At 42.8% G+C, this 20,645-nt stretch overlaps 1 protein-coding gene across 1 annotated transcript in view; it reads right to left on the bottom strand.

Moving 5' to 3' along the window:
- Window positions 1-20,645, bottom strand: part of LOC124012997 (gamma-aminobutyric acid type B receptor subunit 2-like) — a 477,346-nt gene that overhangs the window by 204,180 nt on the left and 252,521 nt on the right. Inside the window, exon 3 of the mRNA XM_046327101.1 lies at window positions 6,075-6,245. Within this exon, the coding sequence (XP_046183057.1) occupies window positions 6,075-6,245 (171 nt within the window). The remainder of the gene's footprint in view (window positions 1-6,074; window positions 6,246-20,645) is intronic.

The following is a 20,645-nucleotide window of genomic DNA, read 5'->3' as shown; positions in this document are numbered from 1 at the left end:
CAGGTCAGACTAAAGACCAGGATCAGACTAAAGACCAGGATCAGGTCAGACTAAAGACCAGGATCAGGACAGACTAAAGACCAGGATCAGGTCAGACTAAAGACCAGGATCAGGCTAAAGACCAGGATCAGATCAGACTAAAGACCAGGATCAGATCAGACTAAAGACCAGGATCAGGCTAAAGACCAGGATCAGATCAGGCTAAAGACCAGGATCAGGTCAGACTAAAGACCAGGATCAGGTCAGACTAAAGACCAGGATCAGACTAAAGACCAGGATCAGACTAAAGACCAGGATCAGACTAAAGACCAGGGTCAGGCTAATTTCAGCACACACACACACACACACACACACACACACACACACACACACACACACACACACACACACACACACACACACACACACACACACACACACACACACACACACACACACACACACATGCACACTTAGACTCTCATGTACACATACACACACATAAACTATGTGTTTGTGTCTGTGTGTGTCTGTGTGTGTGTGCGTGTGGGTGTTTGTGTCTGTGTGTGTGTCTGTGTGTGTGTGTGCGTGTGTGCCAGCTCGTGCGTCATATTGCGAGGTAAATCCCCTGGTTTAGCCTCTGACGCCAGTCATACTCTCATGCTAACTAAAACAGGGCAGAAGTTTGAGCTGCCTGGCTTTGCGTTCTGGCGTTGCTGCAGATGACAAATGATTAAGTGGCTTACTGGTCTAGATCCCAAATGGACATTACAGCATAATAATAGATAGCCATAACACAAAACTACATGAATCTCTATGGCAACATGAACACTTCCAAGAACCATCGCATTATTATACGTGTTAAATATTTTAAGACTCTTAGTAATTTTCAAAGTAATTTTCTAAATCTCAGTCATTTTCTAAGATTTCTTAATAAGGTAATGGTAAGGTTAAAAAATGTGATCACAGTCGTTATTATATGTAATGTAATTACAGTCGTTAATTCACGTATCGTGATCACAGTCTGTCACGACTTCCGCCGAAGTCGGTCTCTCTCCTTGTTCGGGCGGTGTTCAGCGTCACCAACCTTCTAGCCATCGCTGATCCATTTTTCATTTTCCATTGGTTTTGTCTTGTCTTCCTTCACACCTGGTTCCAGTCCCATCAATTACATGTTGTGTATTTACCCTCTGTTTCCCCTCATGTCCTTGTCGGAGATTGTTTTATTGTGTGTTATGTACAAGTCATGTGTCGGTGTGCAACGGATTTTGTACCCACTTATATTATTTTTTGTATATTTTGGGTTTTTGAGATAGGGAAGAAAGGAGAGAAGGGGAGGAGAAGCAAGGAGAGAAGGAGAGAAGGAGAGGAGAGAAGGGGAGGAGAGAAGGAGAGGGGAGGACAGAAGGAGAGAGGAGAGTGTTCATGTTCCCCTTCTATTCTCGTTATTTTATGTAATGTGATCACAGTCGTTATTTTATGTAATGTGATCACAGTCGTTATTTTACGTAATGTGGTCACAGTCGTTATTTTACGTAATGTGATCACAGTCGTTATTTTATGTAATGTGATCACAGTCGTTATTTTACGTAATGTGATCACAGTCGTTATTTTATGTAATCACAGTCGTTATTTTATGTAATGTGATCATGGCTACCTGTCTCATTAAGGGGTGTTGATCAGAGAGAGTGATGATGGGGAGAGGAAAGGAGGAGAGGAGAGAAGGGGGGAGAGGAGGAGATGAGAAGAGAGGAATGAAGGGGAGGTGGGAGAGTTGAGCAGGGGAGGAGAGGGGGAGGGGAGGGGAGGAGAGGAGGGGAGGAGTCGAGGGAAGGAGAGGGAGGGGTAGAGAAAAGGGGGAGAGAGAGATGGGAGGAGAGGAGAGGAAGGGAGGAGAGGGGTGGAGAGCAGCATCTCAGTCCACACATCAGCTATAGCGCTATCCATAGCATGTGATGACTCTGATCTTACAGGTTACAGTGATGTAGGGTGAAGTTGCCCCTATGTACAGATCAGGGGCCACTTCATCATTAGTGGAGGAAATGATCTGCATTTAAGGGCAACTCCACCATATACCTTACAGTCTGTCTGGAGGCCTGGATCTGTGGGGTCCTTAGTGGATCACATCATACTGACCTGGCAGAGCTATAAGACGTCACCTTAGGATCTACGATGGTAGAGAACGCAGAGAGGTTGAGGTGATCATACACACACACACACGCACGCACACACACACACACACACACACACACACACACACACACACACACACACACACACACACACACACACACACACACACACACACACACACACACACACACACACACACACACACACACACACACACACACACACACACACACACACACATTTACATTACATTTACATTTAAGTCATTTAGCAGACGCTCTTATCCAGAGCGAATTACAAATTGGTGCATTCACCTTATGACATCCAGTGGAACAGTCACTTTACAATAGTGCATCTAAATCTTAAAGGGGGGGGGGGGTGAGAGGGATTACTTATCCTATCCTAGGTATTCCTTAAAGAGGTGGGGTTTCAGGTGTTACACACACACACACACACACACACACACACACACACACACACACACACACACACACACACACACACACACACACACACACACACACACACACACACACACACACACACACACACACACACACACACACACACACACACACACACACACACACACACACACACACACACACACACACACACACACACACCACTGCCCAGAGAGCAGGGACCTCAACATCTCTTGTCATCTAATCTCTAACAGCAAAAATGTGATTGAGGCTTAATCTGGTGGAGTGTGATTCAAAACAGACCTTAATCCATGTATTGGTTGACAGTACAAAAGGGAAAAACCTGGTAGGTTCCTGAAAGGTGTCAGATAGCAACAGTGGGGACAGGACAGGCGGGGAGAAATCCTGGGAAGATAAAACCATGAAATACTCACATCATTTGTCAGATAGTATAGATTGTATAGATTGTAAAGATTTATTGATTTACTGAAAAAAAAGACCTACAGTACTGTCAGTTCCTGAAAATGGGTTGGATAGTAGCTCAGTATAGAAAACTGGAAAATATATGAAATCACAATTGGATAAAGCTATGAAATTCAGCCGTCAATTATCAGAGAATCTTATGCACAGGTTTTTTCGGAACAATTGGACCATTTAAACACAATCAAACGCAGAACAAATTCATTTATTTTATATTTTATGGTAAAATGTATTCATTTCAATCCATCCTAAATCCTTTTATAATTTATCGGAAAAAAATGTGGCCACTGTTAGATCCAACGTAGCAATCTGAGTGGAGAAAGGAAGAAATAGGAGAAAATGGCGTCTCCATTCTTGCATATATTTGTAAATCAGGATGAAGGACAAATGGTATCGCAGGTTGATTGAATCAGGACGCCTTTGCGTTTTTCTCCCTGTTCTAAGCCCAATGGCAGCATCAGGAGGTGGCAGATAAAGGGATTTTACTCTTCCACAGATTTACAGCGTGTCTTCTTATCCCTCAGCACCAGATTGTTTTCAACTAGCCTGACAACGCCAGACAACGCCACGCTCTCCAGTCACAAGTGATAGATTTTCAAATGCACACTTTGATATCTCCAGATACCACTTTGATACACAAACAGGGTTCTGTGGCACACTGGGGTGTTGGTGCTATTATGGTGATGTGCTGTTTTCACACACGTTTAAATTCCTATCTAGAGGTATGACAAGTCGGGGAAAGAAGCCCAATGGTTTTTGTTTGGTGAATAGACTAGATATGAAATACCCCAGCTCCCTAGGAAATGAAGCTGGTGTGAAATTACATACATTTATTCAGTAGTAGTGAAACCCTACTAGTTCTCAAACACACTCATCCATTGAGAAATGTCAGTAGACCACAGAAACTGTGCATCCAAACCACTATGTTAGCTAACCCTAACCACCATACATGCCTCAACATTGTCCTGGAGATAACAGTTTCTCAATGGACTTTCACAGCAGTTCTGTGTGATGGGTATTGATGTGTGTACCAGTTCTATGTAATGGGTATTGATGTGTGTACCAGTTCTATGTAATGGGTATTGATGTGTGTACCAGTTCTGTGTAATGGGTATTGATGTGTGTACCAGTTCTGTGTAATGGGTATTGATGTGTGTACCAGTTCTGTGTAATGGGTATTGATGTGTGTACAAGTTCTGTGTAATGGGTATTGATGTGTGTACCAGTTCTGTGTAATGGGTATTGATGTGTGTACCAGTTCTGTGTAATGGGTATTGATGTGTGTACCAGTTCTGTGTGATGGGTATTGATGTGTGTACCAGTTCTATGTAATGGGTATTGATGTGTGTACCAGTTCTGTGTAATGGGTATTGATGTGTGTACCAGTTCTGTGTAATGGGTATTGATGTGTGTACCAGTTCTGTGTAATGGGTATTGATGTGTGTACCAGTTCTGTGTAATGGGTATTGATGTGTGTACCAGTTCTGTTTAATGGGTATTGATGTGTGTACCAGTTCTGTGTAATGGGTATTAATGTGTGTACCAGTTCTGTTTAATGGGTATTGATGTGTGTACCAGTTCTGTGTAATGGGTATTGATGTGTGTACCAGTTCTGTGTAATGGGTATTGATGTGTGTACCAGTTCTGTGTAATGGGCATTGATGTGTGTACCAGTTCTGTGTAATGGGTATTGATGTGTGTACCAGTTCTGTTTAATGGGTATTGATGTGTGTACCAGTTCTATGTAATGGGTATTGATGTGTGTACCAGTTCTGTGTAATGGGTATTGATGTGTGTACCAGTTCTGTTTAATGGGTATTGATGTGTGTACCAGTTCTGTTTAATGGGTATTGATGTGTGTACCAGTTCTGTGTAATGGGTATTGATGTGTGTACCAGTTCTGTGTAATGGGTATTGATGTGTGTACCAGTTCTGTGTAATGGGTATTAATGTGTGTACCAGTTCTGTTTAATGGGTATTGATGTGTGTACCAGTTCTGTGTGATGGGTATTGATGTGTGTACCAGTTCTGTGTAATGGGTATTGATGTGTGTACCAGTTCTGTGTAATGGGTATTGATGTGTGTACCAGTTCTGTGTAATGGGTATTGATGTGTGTACCAGTTCTGTGTAATGGGTATTGATGTGTGTACCAGTTCTGTGTAATGGGTGTGGGTGCCTGAAGCCTGCATACAGTGACCATGCATGGTGAGTCAGATGGGATAATGTAACTCATGTTTCCCAGAAGGACTTTACCACAAACTGGGAAAGGAAGTCATTTGTGTTGAGAGATGATGTTAAAATGCCACTTTCAAAAATGTTATGTATTTTTAGGACTTAAAAGGATGCACCAGCTGTGTACTAACATTACAGGGAATATATAAACAGTAACATCCTCAGTAAGTCATAAAACAGAAGTTACTCTCTCTGTGTATGTTAAAATTGCATCAGAAGTAACCACTATCATCACAATACTACCTTTAATTTTTCCACAATATATCTTATAATATCACAATATAGCATAACATTACAATATCTCCACGATATTTCGTAATATACGGATATCTCCACGATCAGACCTGGGATTAAATACTCTTTCAGGTATTTAAATTACTTTTCAATACATTTCAAAAGACTATTCAGATAACCTTTATTTGAAAAAACAAGTAGTTTAATATTGGAATGTATCTGGAAATACACTTAATCAAATACATTTATCCCAAGCATTTGAAAATAGTATTTGAAATAAGTTTTTGAAAATACTTTCAAATACAATTTGGTTGACTATTTGTTTTTGTTTTTACAAATAACCAATCCAATATTCAAATAAAGGTACTTGTTTTGGGCTGTGCATTTGAAAATACTCAAATACACACAAAAAAAAACAGGTCTGTCCATGATATATCATAATATCACGATAACTCCATGATATATCATAATATCACGATATCTCCATGATATATCATAATATCACAATATTTCCAAGACATATTGTAATATCACGATATCTCCATGATATATCATATACTTTCCAATAAAATCATAATATCTTCCCTCACCTCTGAGAACCTCTGAACGTCCTGTGTGAGGGTCCCCACGCGGCTCCAGTTGTAGAAGTTGAGAAACTTGACCACTGCTGGGTTCACCGCGTTGTCCGACGGAACCGTCCGGAAAAAGTTGGGATACTTCTTCTTGTCGGCCAGAACAGGAGTTGTTGCCGCAAAGGAGAGCTGTAAAGAAGAGGACAGACATACAATGTTAAATATCTGACCAATAAACACTGGCTGAATTCTAACTGATCCTGGTGTTCTGCTAATAGGAGTTCAAGCCTGGAGATCTGAAGCTTTAGACAGAGGCCTTCGATGGCCACACACACGCACGCACGCACGCACGCACGCACGCACGCACGCACGCACGCACGCACGCACACACACACACACACACACACACACACACACACACACACACACACACACACACACACACACACACACACACACACACACACACACACACACACACACACACACGTGCGGGACACATACACACACACACAGACCCTGGGAGTCAGTCCAGTCTGTAGGTGTGGGTAAATCGACAGTCTGATAGGTCTAGGTCTGTGGAAACATCAGGCAAGGTCACAGCTTCAGAGTGCCCATAATAACAGGAGCTGTAAAAGTTTGGTGGGAGTGAAAGCTGTGATGGATGACCTTAACTGAATGTGTGTATGTGTGCACAAGTGTGTATACGCAACTATGTGTGCATGCGTGTGTATTCATGAGATGCGTGTGTATTCACTCTGAGCTCAAGCGTTCCTTGGATTCTGATTGGTTCTGCTTTCACTCATTTAATTTTCCTAGAAAATTAGATTCAAATGTGCTGAACCTCAAACATGAAAAATTACACCATAAACAGGTTTAAATCAATTCAGGGTCCCAAAAAAGAGATGAACTTTAAAAGAGATTAACTTTTTCTGAACATTACTGCTTTCAAGATTTGAAACAGCAAGGACTATTTTTTGTTGTTGTAGCAACTACCAAGCACATACATTAGCTCTGAACACCTTGGGTGAACACTCAGCCATTTACTGCTATAGAATGTCCAACATTTTCACACATTTCAATGTGTTTTCCTTTTGAACAACAGTGGGCTAACAATATCTCCTACAGTGTCTATCCATACACTACTGTGGATGTGATAGGTCCTCTGGTGAGACAGAGAGAGAGAGAGAGAGAGAGAGAGAGAGAGAGAGAGAGAGAGAGAGAGAGAGAGAGAGAGAGAGAGAGAGAGAGAGAGAGAGAGAGAGAGAGAGAGAGAGAGAGAGATAGATAGAGATAGAGAGAGAGAGAGATAGAGAGATAGAGATATATATAGAGAGAGAGAGATAGAGAGATAGAGATAGAGAGAGATAGAGAGCTAGAGAGATGGAGAGAGAGAGAGAGAGAGAGAGAGAGAGAGAGAGAGAGAGAGAGAGAGAGAGAGAGAGAGAGAGAGAGAGAGAAAGAGATAGAGAGAGATAAGAGATAAAGAGAGAGAGAGAGAGAGAGAGAGAGAGAGAGAGAGAGAGAGAGAGAGAGAGAGAGAGAGAGAGAGAGAGAGAGAGAGAGAGAGAGAGAGAGAGATAAGATATATATATATAGAGAGAGAGATATAGAGATAGAGATAGAGAGATAGAGACTAGTCATTTGGACGGTAGTTGTTATGTAACACTCCCAAGCTACAGCACCGCACACCAATCTAATCTTATGATCACACTGTCACTGACTGCAGTAGGCACATACTGGCATCGTGTGACTGGGGACATCTAAAGACAATGCTCCATACTCAGTCAGTGGACAATGTGCAGGATCTGATTCAATGTCACAAAGCTAAGTCAACAAATGTCATCCCTGGTCATCAACTCTGGGTCCATTGAAAACATTCTAGGGATCTATAGAATTCAAAGAATCTGTCATTTGAGAGAACACTCGATTACTGAGAGAGAGCATGATAAGATTACCGAGTGATGGATCAATGGACTGACCTCAGATCTCTCTTTCTCTCTCCTTCCAACCCTCCCTCCTTCAAACAGACCCAAACACACACATACCTTTAATTTCCATACAAATTAACTCTCTCTCTCTGTCTCTCTCTGTCTCTCAGTCTCTCTCTCTCTCTCTCTCTCTCTCTCTCTCTCTCTCTCTCTCTCTCTCTCTCTCTCTCTCTCTCTCTCTCTCTCTCTCTCTCTCTCTCTCTCTCTCTCAGTCTCTACCACCTTACCAACAATAGACGCTCATTATCTCTGAGGGGAAATCGGTGTAATTAATTTCTGCCTCCCGATCGTGACTTGCAGGTGTGTACAGCCAGCGAACACGAAAATAGAATGACAAAGACTGGAAAAACGGCATGATCTTGACAAAGACTTCATGGCAAAGTTAAAACTAGAATATGGATAAGTTCTGGTAAAATTGGCACCTTACAGTTTGACAAAGTATGTATTGTGTAGCTGTTATAAAGGCTTTGTGAAACCATACATAAAGGGGGGCGACAGTTAAGTGTTACCAGTCATATCACAGGAAGCTAACGTTGAATAGGAGACTTAGAATGTTAGCTTTGCAGACATTTAGCTTAGTCTTGCCTTGCGGACTATACTCCACTCCAAGTTTATGATGAACTTCACCAACGGCATGGAGCTGAAACCAGGCTTTGTGGAATCTGGCTCAGACTACATCGATTGTACCGATGTTTGTTATCTGTGGTTGCGTGCCTTTCTTTGTTTGCTGAAATCCACACTTTTTCAATAAACACCACCGACTGTTTCCTTGTTGAGATTCAATTGGCACACGCACATTTGCGCTGAGTTGCCATCTTATATCAACAGTAATGAGCAAACAGTTGGTGGTTTTATTCGATTAACATTTATTGAAAATGTTGTCTGTTAAGTCCGGCCACATCAGGAATGGTTGCCGCTGTGAGAAGTTAACTCTGTTACATTAGCATGTTTAGCTAGATGTGAGAAGTTAGCTCTGTTACATCAGCATGTACAGCTAGATGTGAGAAGTTAACTCTGTTACATTAGCATGTTTAGCTAGATGTGAGAAGTTAACTCTGTTACATTAGCATGTTTAGCTAGATGTGAGAAGTTAACTCTGTTATATTAGCATGTTTAGCTAGATGTGAGAAGTTAACTCTGTTACATTAGCATGTTTAGCTAGATGTGAGAAGTTAACTCTGTTACATTAGCATGTTTAGCTAGATGTGAGAAGTTAACTCTGTTACATTAGCATGTTTAGCTAGATGTGAGAAGTTAACCCTGTTATATTAGCATGTTTAGCTAGATGTGAGAAGTTAACTCTGTTACATTAGCATGTTTAGCTAGATGTGAGAAGTTAACTCTGGAACATTAGCATGTTAGCATGTTGGGGCGGCTGGTAGCCTAGTGGTTAGAGTGTTGTGCCAGTAACCGAAAGGTTGGTGGATCGAATCCCTGAGCTGACAAGGTAAAAACTTGTTGTTCTGCCCCTGAACAAGGCAGTTAACCCAGTGTTCTTAGGCTGTCATTGTAAATAAGAATTTGTTCTTAACTGACTTGCCTAGTTAAATTAAAAATGTATAGCTAGATGTGACAAGCTAACTCTGGAACATTAGCATGTTTAGCTAGTTGAGAGAAGTTAACTCTGTTACATTAGCATGTTTAGCTAAGAGAAGATAACTTTGTTACATTTGCTAAGTCCTGCCACATCCAGAATGGTTGCCTCCGTTACATTAGCATGTTTATCTGGTTGAGAGAAGATAACCCTGTTTAATTAGCATATTTAGCTAGCTGAGAGAAGATAACTCTGTCCCATTAACATGTTTAGCTAGCTGAGAGAAGATAACTCTGTACCACTAACTTATTTAGCTAGCTGAAAGATGTTAATGTGTTACATTAGCTGGTTTAGCTAGCTGAGAGAAGTTAACTGATATGAATCAACACAGGGTTAATTACTGAGCAGAGAAAGATTTAGCAGACACACTGATAGTGATCAAAAGGAGGATATTATCATTCTGATTGAGGCTAAGTGTGTGTGTGTGTGTGTGTGTGTGTGTGTGTGTGTGTGTGTGTGTGTGTGTGTGTGTGTGTGTGTGTGTGTGTGTGTGTGTGTGTGTGTGTGTGTGTGTGTGTGTGTGTGTGTGTGTGTGTGTGTGTGTGTGTGTGTGTGTGTGTGTGTGTGTGAAATGTATTCACATTGCTTGGAAGCATGTTTAATATTAGAGAAGCCAACCACTCTGGGGCTAAGTGTGATCTTTAAAAGCCAGTCGAAACCAATCAAGAATAATGTTTTCCCTATTTTCAAACAGACAGGTTCTCATATTCTCACAACTCATAGTGATGTAAAACAGTACTTACAGTGAGTAGATCATTTTTGGGAAAACTTTTGCTTAATGCATTTGATTAAGCTAACATTCATGTTAATTATTTTCACAATGCTCAGAATACATTATACCTTGTACTCCTTAAAGTAAACCTTGTAACTGGAGACTGATACAATACATACATTGAGTCAATGTAAGTCAAACACTTCCCAACATCCCTCAGCAAACCTCCAACAAACCTCCATCTCGACCATGCCACACTATTCTCCCCTCTAGAACCCATTTAATTTGGGCGCCCTGTTGTTTCCCAAACCATCCGGGAGGACCCTGGAACAACACACGGATTACAACCGTCAATTAAGGAGAGAAGAAACCCTTTATTTCAGTACCAGTGCTAAATCCAAAATCACCCAAAGTCTTAAAGGGCTTTACTGGGTCTTTCCACTGTAGTTTGAATCTGCATTTAGCTACGGCTGTTTGCTACACCCACACCGGGAGAAGCTCCAATGGGTCTCCAATGTGAGCCAGTGATTTTTAGCCCAAACAGGGAGATTGGGTTGAAGCCTCCTGTGACAGCCCAGGGAGAAAGGGGGCGGGGGGGAAGGGGGTCAGGAGACATGGAGTTGTAATGATATACCTTGATTAGACTACAAGAAAATCAGATATGACACCGTAAGGGCTCGATTGGAACCTGCATAAGGGTAATAACGTAGTACTGTAGGTACAGTAGTTCTCCCCATGTTCAAATAAAACCACAGAATGATATTGGGTGCTGTAAAATTACTACTACTATAACTAATACTACTACTACAACTACTATTACTACAATAACTAGTAATACTACTACAACTACTAGTACTACTACAACTAGTAATACTACTACAACTATTATTACAACTACAGTAATACTACTACAACTACAATTACTACTAATTACTTCTAAAGCTAGAAATACTACTACAACTAGTATTACCAGGTCAATTCTCCATTTTAGACTTAGGTCCATGACGCATGTGGGTATACATGTAGGTCACTAGAGAACCTATATTGCTTGATTGGAGCTAACAAGTCAAGGTAGCCCTTCTGTCTCCAAATTAATCTGAACCACCAAGCTACCAATGGTGCAGAGGGTTTGGTGAGAAAGCCATCACGTGAAATGATCTCAAATACAGCTTACGAAATGGGTTAGTATTTTGATAAATACAGTAGAGTGCCTTAAAATAGCGCTATGATGTCACACATCTCGGAGTGCTGTCTTACATGAGGAAATGTAATTTCTCTGGCACACTGCACTTGCACTAACGTGCTCACACACACACATACAGACACACATGCGGACACGCGAGTACACACACACGGAGGATTGCCACTCTCAGCAGGCAGAGCCAAATGGACAACCTGTGTCTCCACTCTCTTCTCCATCAGGCTCCCAGTGCCAATGTTAATTAAAGCTGTAGAGATGGGGCCCGTCTGAGACTCCCCATCCACTGCAAGGTCACAGAGCCTTTGGTAATGAGGCTTCCACTCAAATGGCACCCTATTCCGTATATAGAGCACTACTTTGGACCGGGGCCCATAGTGACACCAGCGTCAGAGGCTGGGGATTCTTGGAACCACGGTAGTAGTACAGCATTATGTCGTTGAGAATATCTGCTTAAATTACTTACTGATAAGATGGCTGAGGGAAATCTACTGAGACATGCAATTATAAATACAATGTTATCCATCTTTTTATTTTGAGTGAATATAAAGCCTGTTTGCTGTCCATCTTTCTTCCATTTTGACTTCTTCACTTCACTTATTTAGCAGTTGAAATCAAACTAGTAATGTCTACAGAGAGAGAGAACGAGAGTACAAGAGAGAAGAAGAGAGAAGAAGAGAGGATGGTAAAAAGAATTAAAGAAAGCATATAGAAGAGAGAAAGAAAGTATTAAAGATTGAGGGTGATATACTGTATAGAAAAAGAGAGAGCAAGAGCAAAGATTTTAAAAAAGGGAGCCAGGCATAGAGATAAATTGATGGTCCATTGCAGATTCTCAGAACAAGGCTGTGCAATCCGGTTTCCGAGCTGGTCACGGGTGCACCTCAGCCACGCTCAAGGTACTAAACGATATCATAACTGCCATCGATAAAAGACAGTACTGTGCAGCCGTCTTCATCGACCTGGCCAAGGCATTCGACTCTGTCAATCACCACATTCTTATTGCCAGACTCAACAGCCTTGGTTTCTCAAATGACTGCCTCACCTGGTTCACCAACTACTTCTCAGATAGAGTTCAGCGTGTCAAATCGGAGGGCCACTATGGGGGTACCACAGGGTTCAATTCTTGGGCCGACTTGGGCCGACTGTTCTCTGTATACATCAATGATGTAGCTCTTGCTGTGGGTGATTCCTTGATCCACCTCTAAGCAGACGACACCATTCTGTATACATCTGGCCCTTCATTGGACACTGTGTTAACAAACCTCCAAACGAGCTTCAATGCCATACAACACTTATTCAGTGGCCTCCAACTGCTCTTAAATGTCATGTTTTGTCTCGCACTCTGCCAAGTTAGCTGGCTTTTGGTGGCCGACTCAGGAGCGTGACACGCGCCGTTTCGTGGCTGCTTGTTCGGACTGCGCGCAGACTAAGTCAGGTAACTCTCCTCCTGCCGGTCGTCTCAGACCGCTTCCCATTCCTTCTCGACCATGGTCTCACATCGCCCTAGACTTCATTACCGGTCTGCCTTTGTCTGCGGGGAAGACTGTGATTCTTACGGTTGTCGATAGGTTCTCTAAGGCGGCACATTTCATTCCTCTCGCTAAACTTCCTTCCGCTAAGGAGACGGCACAAATCATCATCGAGAATGTGTTCAGAATTCATGGCCTCCCGTTAGACGCCGTTTCAGACAGAGGTCCGCAATTCACGTCACAGTTTTGGAGGGAGTTCTGTCGTTTGATTGGTGCGTCCGTCAGTCTCTCTTCCGGGTTTCATCCCCAGTCTAACGGTCAAGCAGAGAGGGCCAATCAGACGATTGGTCGCATACTACGCAGCCTTTCTTTCAGAAACCCTGCGTCTTGGGCAGAACAGCTCCCCTGGGCAGAATACGCTCACAACTCACTTCCTTCGTCTGCTACCGGGTTATCTCCATTTCAGAGTAGTCTGGGTTACCAGCCTCCTCTGTTCTCATCCCAGCTTGCCGAGTCCAGCGTTCCCTCCGCTCAAGCGTTTGTCCAACGTTGTGAGCGCACCTGGAGGAGGGTGAGGTCTGCACTTTGCCGTTACAGGGCACAGACTGTGAGAGCCGCCAATAAACGTAGGATTAAGAGTCCAAGGTATTGTTGCGGCCAGAAAGTGTGGCTTTCCACTCGCAACCTTCCTCTTACGACAGCTTCTCGTAAGTTGACTCCGCGGTTCATTGGTCCGTTCCGTGTCTCCCAGGTCGTCAATCCTGTCGCTGTGCGACTGCTTCTTCCGCGACATCTTCGTCGCGTCCATCCTGTCTTCCATGTCTCCTGTGTCAAGCCCTTTCTTCGCACCCCCGTTCGTCTTCCCTCCCCCCCTCCCGTCCTTGTCGAGAGCGCACCTATTTACAAGGTACGTAGGATCATGGACATGCGTTCTCGGGACGGGGTCACCAATACTTAGTGGATTGGGAGGGTTACGGTCCTGAGGAGAGGAGTTGGGTTCCGTCTCGGGACGTGCTGGACCGTTCACTGATTGATGATTTCCTCCGTTGCCGCCAGGATTCCTCCTCGAGTGTGCCAGGAGGCGCTCGGTGAGTGGGGGGGTACTGTCATGTTTTGTCTTATATTGTCTTGTCATTTTTCTTTTCCTTCTGTTCGTTTTCCCCCTGCTGGTCTTTTTAGGTTCGTTCCCCTTTTTTTCTCTCCCTCCCTCTCTCTCTTCTCTCTATCGTTCCGTTCCTGCTCCCAGCTGTTCCTATTCCCCTAATCAATCATTTAGTCTTCCCACACCTGTTCCCTATCTTTTCCCCTGATTAGAGTCCCTATTTCTCCCCTTGTTTTCCGTTTCAGTCCTGTCGGATCCTTGTATATTGTTCACCGTGCTGTGTCTTTGTATCGCCCTGTCGTGTCGTGTTTCCCTCAGATGCTGCATGGTGAGCAGGTGTCTGAGTCTGCTACGGTCAAGTGCCTTCCCGAGGCAACCTGCAGTTTATTATCGAGTCTCCAGTCAGTTCTCGTGATTACGAGTGGTATTGTTTTCTATGCTTTATTTACCGCTCCGATTTGTCTAGGAGTATTGCTATTTCCTTAAACTGGATTAAAGACTCTGTTTTCGCCAAGTCGCTTTTGGGTCCTCATTCACCTGCATAACATTAAATGCTAGTAAACAAAATGCATGCTCTTCAACCAAATACGTGGACAACTACAAATACATAGGTGTCTGGCTAGACTGTAAACTCTCCTTCCAGACTCATATTAAGCTTCTCCAATCCAAAATTAAATCTAGAATGGGCTTCCTATTTCGCATCAAAGCCTCCTTCACTCACGCTGCTAAACATACCCTCGTAAAACTGACTCAGCAAACTGGATGCAGTCTGTCACAGTGCCATCCATTTTGTCACCAAAGACCCATATACCACCCACCACTGCTCTCATTAGCTGGTCCTCGCTACATATTCGTCGCCAAACCCACTGGCTCCAGGTCATCTATAAGTCTTTGCTCAGTAAAGCTCTGCCTTATCTCAGTTCACTGGTCTCCATAACAACACCCACCGGTAGCACGCGCTCCAGCAGGTATAACTCACTGGTCATCCCCAAAGCCAACGCCTCATTTGACCGCCTTTCCTTCCAGCTCTCTGCTGCCAATAACTGGAAGAAATTTCAAAAATCACCGAAGTTGGAGACTTATATCTCACTCACTAACTTTAAGCTATCCCATATTGTTTTTATTTACTTTTTTTGCTCTTTTGCACACCAGTATTTCTACTTGCACATCATCATCTGCACATCTATCACTCCAGTGTTAATTTGCTAAATTGTAATTACCTTGCTACTATGGCCTATTTATTTCCTTACTTCCTTACTCCATTTGCACACACTGTATATAGATGTTTCTATTGTGTTATTGACTGTACTTTTGTTTATCCCATGTGTAATTCTGTGTTGCTGTTTTTTGTCACACTGCTTTGCTTTTTTCTTGGCCAGGTCACAGTTGTAAATGAGAACTTGTTCTCAACTGGCCTACCTGGTTAAATAAAGTGAAATAAATTGTCCATTGCAGATTCTCAGAACGAGGCATAGAGATAGATAGATGTGTAACATTTACATTTACATTTAAGTCATTTAGCAGACGCTCTTATCCAGAGCGACTTACAAATTGGATGTGAAACAGATGTGAAACGCTAGCTTAGTTAGCGGCGGTGCGCGCTAAATAGTGTTTCAATCGGTGACGTCACTTGCTCTGAGACCTCGAAGTAGTAGTTAGATAGATAGATAGTCCATTGTAGATTCTCAGAACGAGGCATAGAGATAGATAGATGGTCCGTTGTAGATTCTCAGAACGAGGCATAGAGATAGATAGTCCATTGTAGATTCTCAGAACGAGGCATAGAGATAGATAGATGGTCCGTTGTAGATTCTCAGAACGAGGCATAGAGATAGATAGATGGTCCATTGTGGATTCTCAGAACGAGGCATAGCTTACCAAGTCTCTTTGAGGAAGTATGAAGGTAATCACCTCGCATAAGGTGAGTTAAAGGTCACATGCAGCGGTTTTTATCTCAATATCAAATCATATCTGGGTGAGTAAGTACCTTACCTTACTGTGACTGTTTTCAATTAAAATAGTCAAAAAAACAACAACAAAAAAAGCTTCTTAGCAAAAAGCCATTTCTTAAGCTAGAATGATATTAAGACTGTCTGGGAGTGGTCTTAGTAGGGAGGGGGAAACAAAAAATGTGTTGCTATTGGCAGAGAGGTTTAGAACTCTATCTTATTGGTCTATTAACTCATTTAGCACCTGGTGATTTCAACAGTTTGCCAAAACTTCATCCCATCAAAGCAGGCTGAAATGTCAGACAGTCTTTTCAAATAGCTCTTACACTAAAAGGGCATTATCATAATTTTCACAATTTCACAGTATTATTCCAACTTCATAGTGTGGAAATATATAAAACATAGGAAAATCACATTTTGACTGCACATTGCCATTAAAAGACAATGTATTCTATCTGACAGTGTTTGCATTAATGCTAAGATACTGCAGGTGTTATGTAAATAGAAATAACTAGATAAGGCCAATGAAAAACTTGTCTCGGGGGAGGGGGCTTGGGAAAAGATCAGGCATGAATTAAGAGGCGGTGGACTCAGCAACGATTGGGACTCAGCAACGTTTGGGACTCAGCAACGTTTGGGACTCAGCAACGTTTGGGACTCAGCAACGTTTGGGACTCAACAACGTTTGGGACTCAGCAACGTTTGGGACTCAGCAACGTTTGGGACTCAACAACGTTTGGGACTCAGCAACATTTGGGACTCAACAACGTTTGGGACTCAGCAACGTTTGGGACTCAGCAACGTTTGGGACTCAACAACATTTGGGACTCAACAACGTTTGGGACTCAACAACGTTTGGGACTCAACAACGTTTGGGACTCAGCAATATTTGCTATTACAAGCAGTTAATAGGGGGGGGGGGGTCTAAAGATACAGGAGCCTGTAGGAGCCATGGAGCAATGCTGGAAGGCATGACGTGTTAGTCACTGCTACTGTTATAGGTGTGTGTGTTACAGTTCTCCCTCTCTCTCTCTCTCTCTCTCTCTGTGTGTGTGTGTGTGTGGCTATTGGCAAGGCGTGAATATGGGATATCGATAGGACATGATTAGTGGGTCGGCCTGAGGTCAGGCAGATTGATTAATGAGCCGTGAATAGCCACACCACCCCCCCCCTCGAACCTAAACATTATCCCAACTGGGGTTGCAAAGGGAGGGTATATTACTGGTAAATTTCTAAGTTTACCAGTAAACTACCAGAATTTGGATAACTTTCAAGTTAGATTATATATATATTTTTTGCTTGACATCTACTGGCCTTTTTGGGTACTTGAGATGATCACAGATGTCTAATTATCTCTGGCCGTCTTACCTTATCACGTGTAAAATATTTAAAATAATCAAATAAGATAAAAACTCTAATAACAAAACATTTAAAAATATGATAAAAATAATAATAAAATAAAAATAGAATGACAAAGCTGTAAAACATCATCCTAAATATAAACCATCATCATAGTGAAAACCGTTGGTGTTTAATATGAGGGTTTCAACATGAATTATTCTCTATATTTTACATTTCTATTTATTTTACTATGACAATATGTGTTTGTTGAAAATGTTTTGGTGTTAAAAAAGTCAATAGAATTGGATGAGTTACAGAGTTAATTGAAAATAATGTCAATGTTGATTCTATGTGTTTTCTCTTGACCGACATGGTCTATTCACTAGAAACTGGACAATATGGACACAGATATAAAAAATGAATATATATATATTTTTGAAGTTATTCAAGTATAAATGACCAATGTTACCACAATCATTTTTTACTATGGGAAAAAGAGCCACTACATAAATAAATAAATACATTTGACTGAACTGAGAATGGCACATATTATATGGAGTGAAGAACATAGATGAAATGGACAAATCTTACCAATGCCTCAAAAATAACACACCTCAATCTTTTTTCCTTGATACAATCCAGAATTCAAGAACATTACTGGACGATACCTCAGACACCATGCAGTATGTGAGACCATTATTGGACAAGACCTCAGACACCATGCAGTATGTGAGACCATTATTGGATGATACCTCAGACACCATGCAGTATGTGAGACCATTATGGGAAGATACCTCAGACACCATGCAGTATGTGAGACCATTACTGGATGATACCTCAGACAGGTATCAGTTGGCTTTGGGGATCAGTTGGCTTTGGGGATGACCAGTGAAATATACCCGCTGGAGCACGTGCTACGGGTGGATGCTGCTATGGTGACCAGCGAACTGAGATAAGGTGGGGCTTTACCTAGCAAATACTTACGGATGACCTGGAGCCAGTGGGTTTGGCGACTAATATGAAGCGAGGATCAGCCAGAGATCATACATTTCACAGTGGAGAGTAGTATATGACAGGTTGTCATAGGGAGAAGATACGATAGATGGGGAGAGATAGATGGGGAGAGATATGAGAGATGGGGGAGAGATACCAGAGATGGGGGAGAGATACGAGAGATGGGGAGAGATATGAGAGATGGGGGAGAGATACGATAGATGGGGAGAGTTATGAAATATGGGGGAGAGATAAGAGAAATGGGGGAGAGATAGGAGAGATGGGGGAGAGATACGAGAGATGGGGGAAAGATACCAGAGATGGGGGAGAGATATGATAGATGGGGAGAGTTATGAAAGATGGGGGAGATATACGAGAGATGGGGGAGAGATACGATAGATGGGGAGAGATATGAGAGATGGGGGAGAGTTATGAGAGATGGGGGAGAGATATGAGAGATGGGGAGAGATATGAGAGATGGGGAGAGATACGAGAGATGGGGGAGAGATACGAGAGATGGGGGAGAGATATGAGAGATGGGGGAGAGTTATGAGAGATGGGGAGAGTTTCAATAGATGGGGAGAGTTATGAGAGATGGGGAGAGATACGATAGATGGGGGAGAGATATGAGAGATGGGGAGAGATACGAGAGATGGGGGAGAGTTATGAGAGATGGGGAGAGAAACTAGACATTGGGGAGAGATATGAGAGATGGGGAGAGATACGAGAGATGGGGGAGAGATATGAGAGATGGGGAGAGATATGAGAGATGGGGGAGAAATAAGATAGATGGGGGAGAGTTATGAGAGATGGGGGAGAGTTTCAATAAATGGGGGAGAGTTATGAGAGATGGGAGAGAGATACGATAGATGGGGGAGAGATATGAGAGATGGGGGAGAGATACGAGAGATGGGGGAGAGATATGAGAGATGGGGAGAGATACTAGAGATGGAGGAGAGTTATGAGAGATGGGGGAGAGATATGAGAGATGGGGAGAGATATGAGAGATGGGGGAGAGTTACGAGAGATGGGGGAGAGAAACTAGAGATTGGGGAGAGATATGAGAGATGGGGAGAGATACGAGAGATGGGGGAGAGATACGAGAGATGGGGGAGAGATATGAGAGATGGGGAGAGATATGAGAGATGGGGAGAGATATGATAGATGGGAAGAGATATGAGAGATGGGAAGAGATACGAGAGATGGGGGAGAGATATGAGAGATGGGGGAGAGATATGAGAGATGGGGAGAGATATGAGAGATGGGGAGAGATATGAGAGATGGGGAGAGATATGAGAGATGGGGGAGAGATATGAGAGATGGGGGAGAGATATGAGAGATGGGGGAGAGATACGAGAGATGGGGAGAGATATGAGAGATGGGGAGAGATATGAGAGATGGAGAGAGATATGAGAGATGGGGAGAGATATGAGAGATGGGGAGAGATATGAGAGATGGGGAGAGATATGAGAGATGGGGAGAGATATGAGAGATGGGGAGAGATATGAGAGATGGGGAGAGATATGAGAGATGGGGGAGAGATACGATAGATGGGAAGAGATATGAGAGATGGGGGAGAGATACGAGAGATGGGGGAGAGATATGAGAGATGGGGGAGAGATATGAGTGATGGGGAGAGATATGAGAGATGGGGGAGAGATATGAGAGATGGGGGAGAGAGATGGGGGAGAGATATGAGAGATGGGGGAGAGATATGAGAGATGGGGGAGAGATATGAGAGATGGGGGAGAGATGAGAGATGGGGGAGAGAGAGATGGGGGGGAGAGATGGGGAGAGATATGAGAGATGGGGAGAGATATGAGAGATGGAGATATGAGAGATGGGGAGAGATGAGAGATACGAGAGATGGGGAGAGATATGAGAGATGGGGGAGAGATATGAGAGATGGGAGAGAGATATGAGAGATGGGGAAAGATATGAGAGATGGGGAGAGATGAGAGATGGGGAGAGATACGAGAGATGGGGGAGAGATATGAGAGATGGGGAGAGATATGAGAGATGGGGAGAGATATGAGAGATGGGGAGAGATATGAGAGATGGGGAGAGATACGAGAGATGGGGGAGAGATATGAGAGATGGGGAGAGATGGGGGAGAGATACGAGAGATGGGGGAGAGATTTATAGGGCATGTCTTTTTGTCATGGAACCACAACCATACGAATAATCAATAAATGACTAACCAATCATTTTAAACAATAAAGTAACTGTTCATTTTA

This window comes from Oncorhynchus gorbuscha, linkage group LG24 (genome assembly GCF_021184085.1).
Source record: "Oncorhynchus gorbuscha isolate QuinsamMale2020 ecotype Even-year linkage group LG24, OgorEven_v1.0, whole genome shotgun sequence".
Classification (NCBI taxonomy): Eukaryota; Metazoa; Chordata; class Actinopteri; order Salmoniformes; family Salmonidae; genus Oncorhynchus; species Oncorhynchus gorbuscha.
Note: the sequence above shows the minus strand (reverse complement) of the source record. Positions and strands in the feature narration are given on the sequence as shown.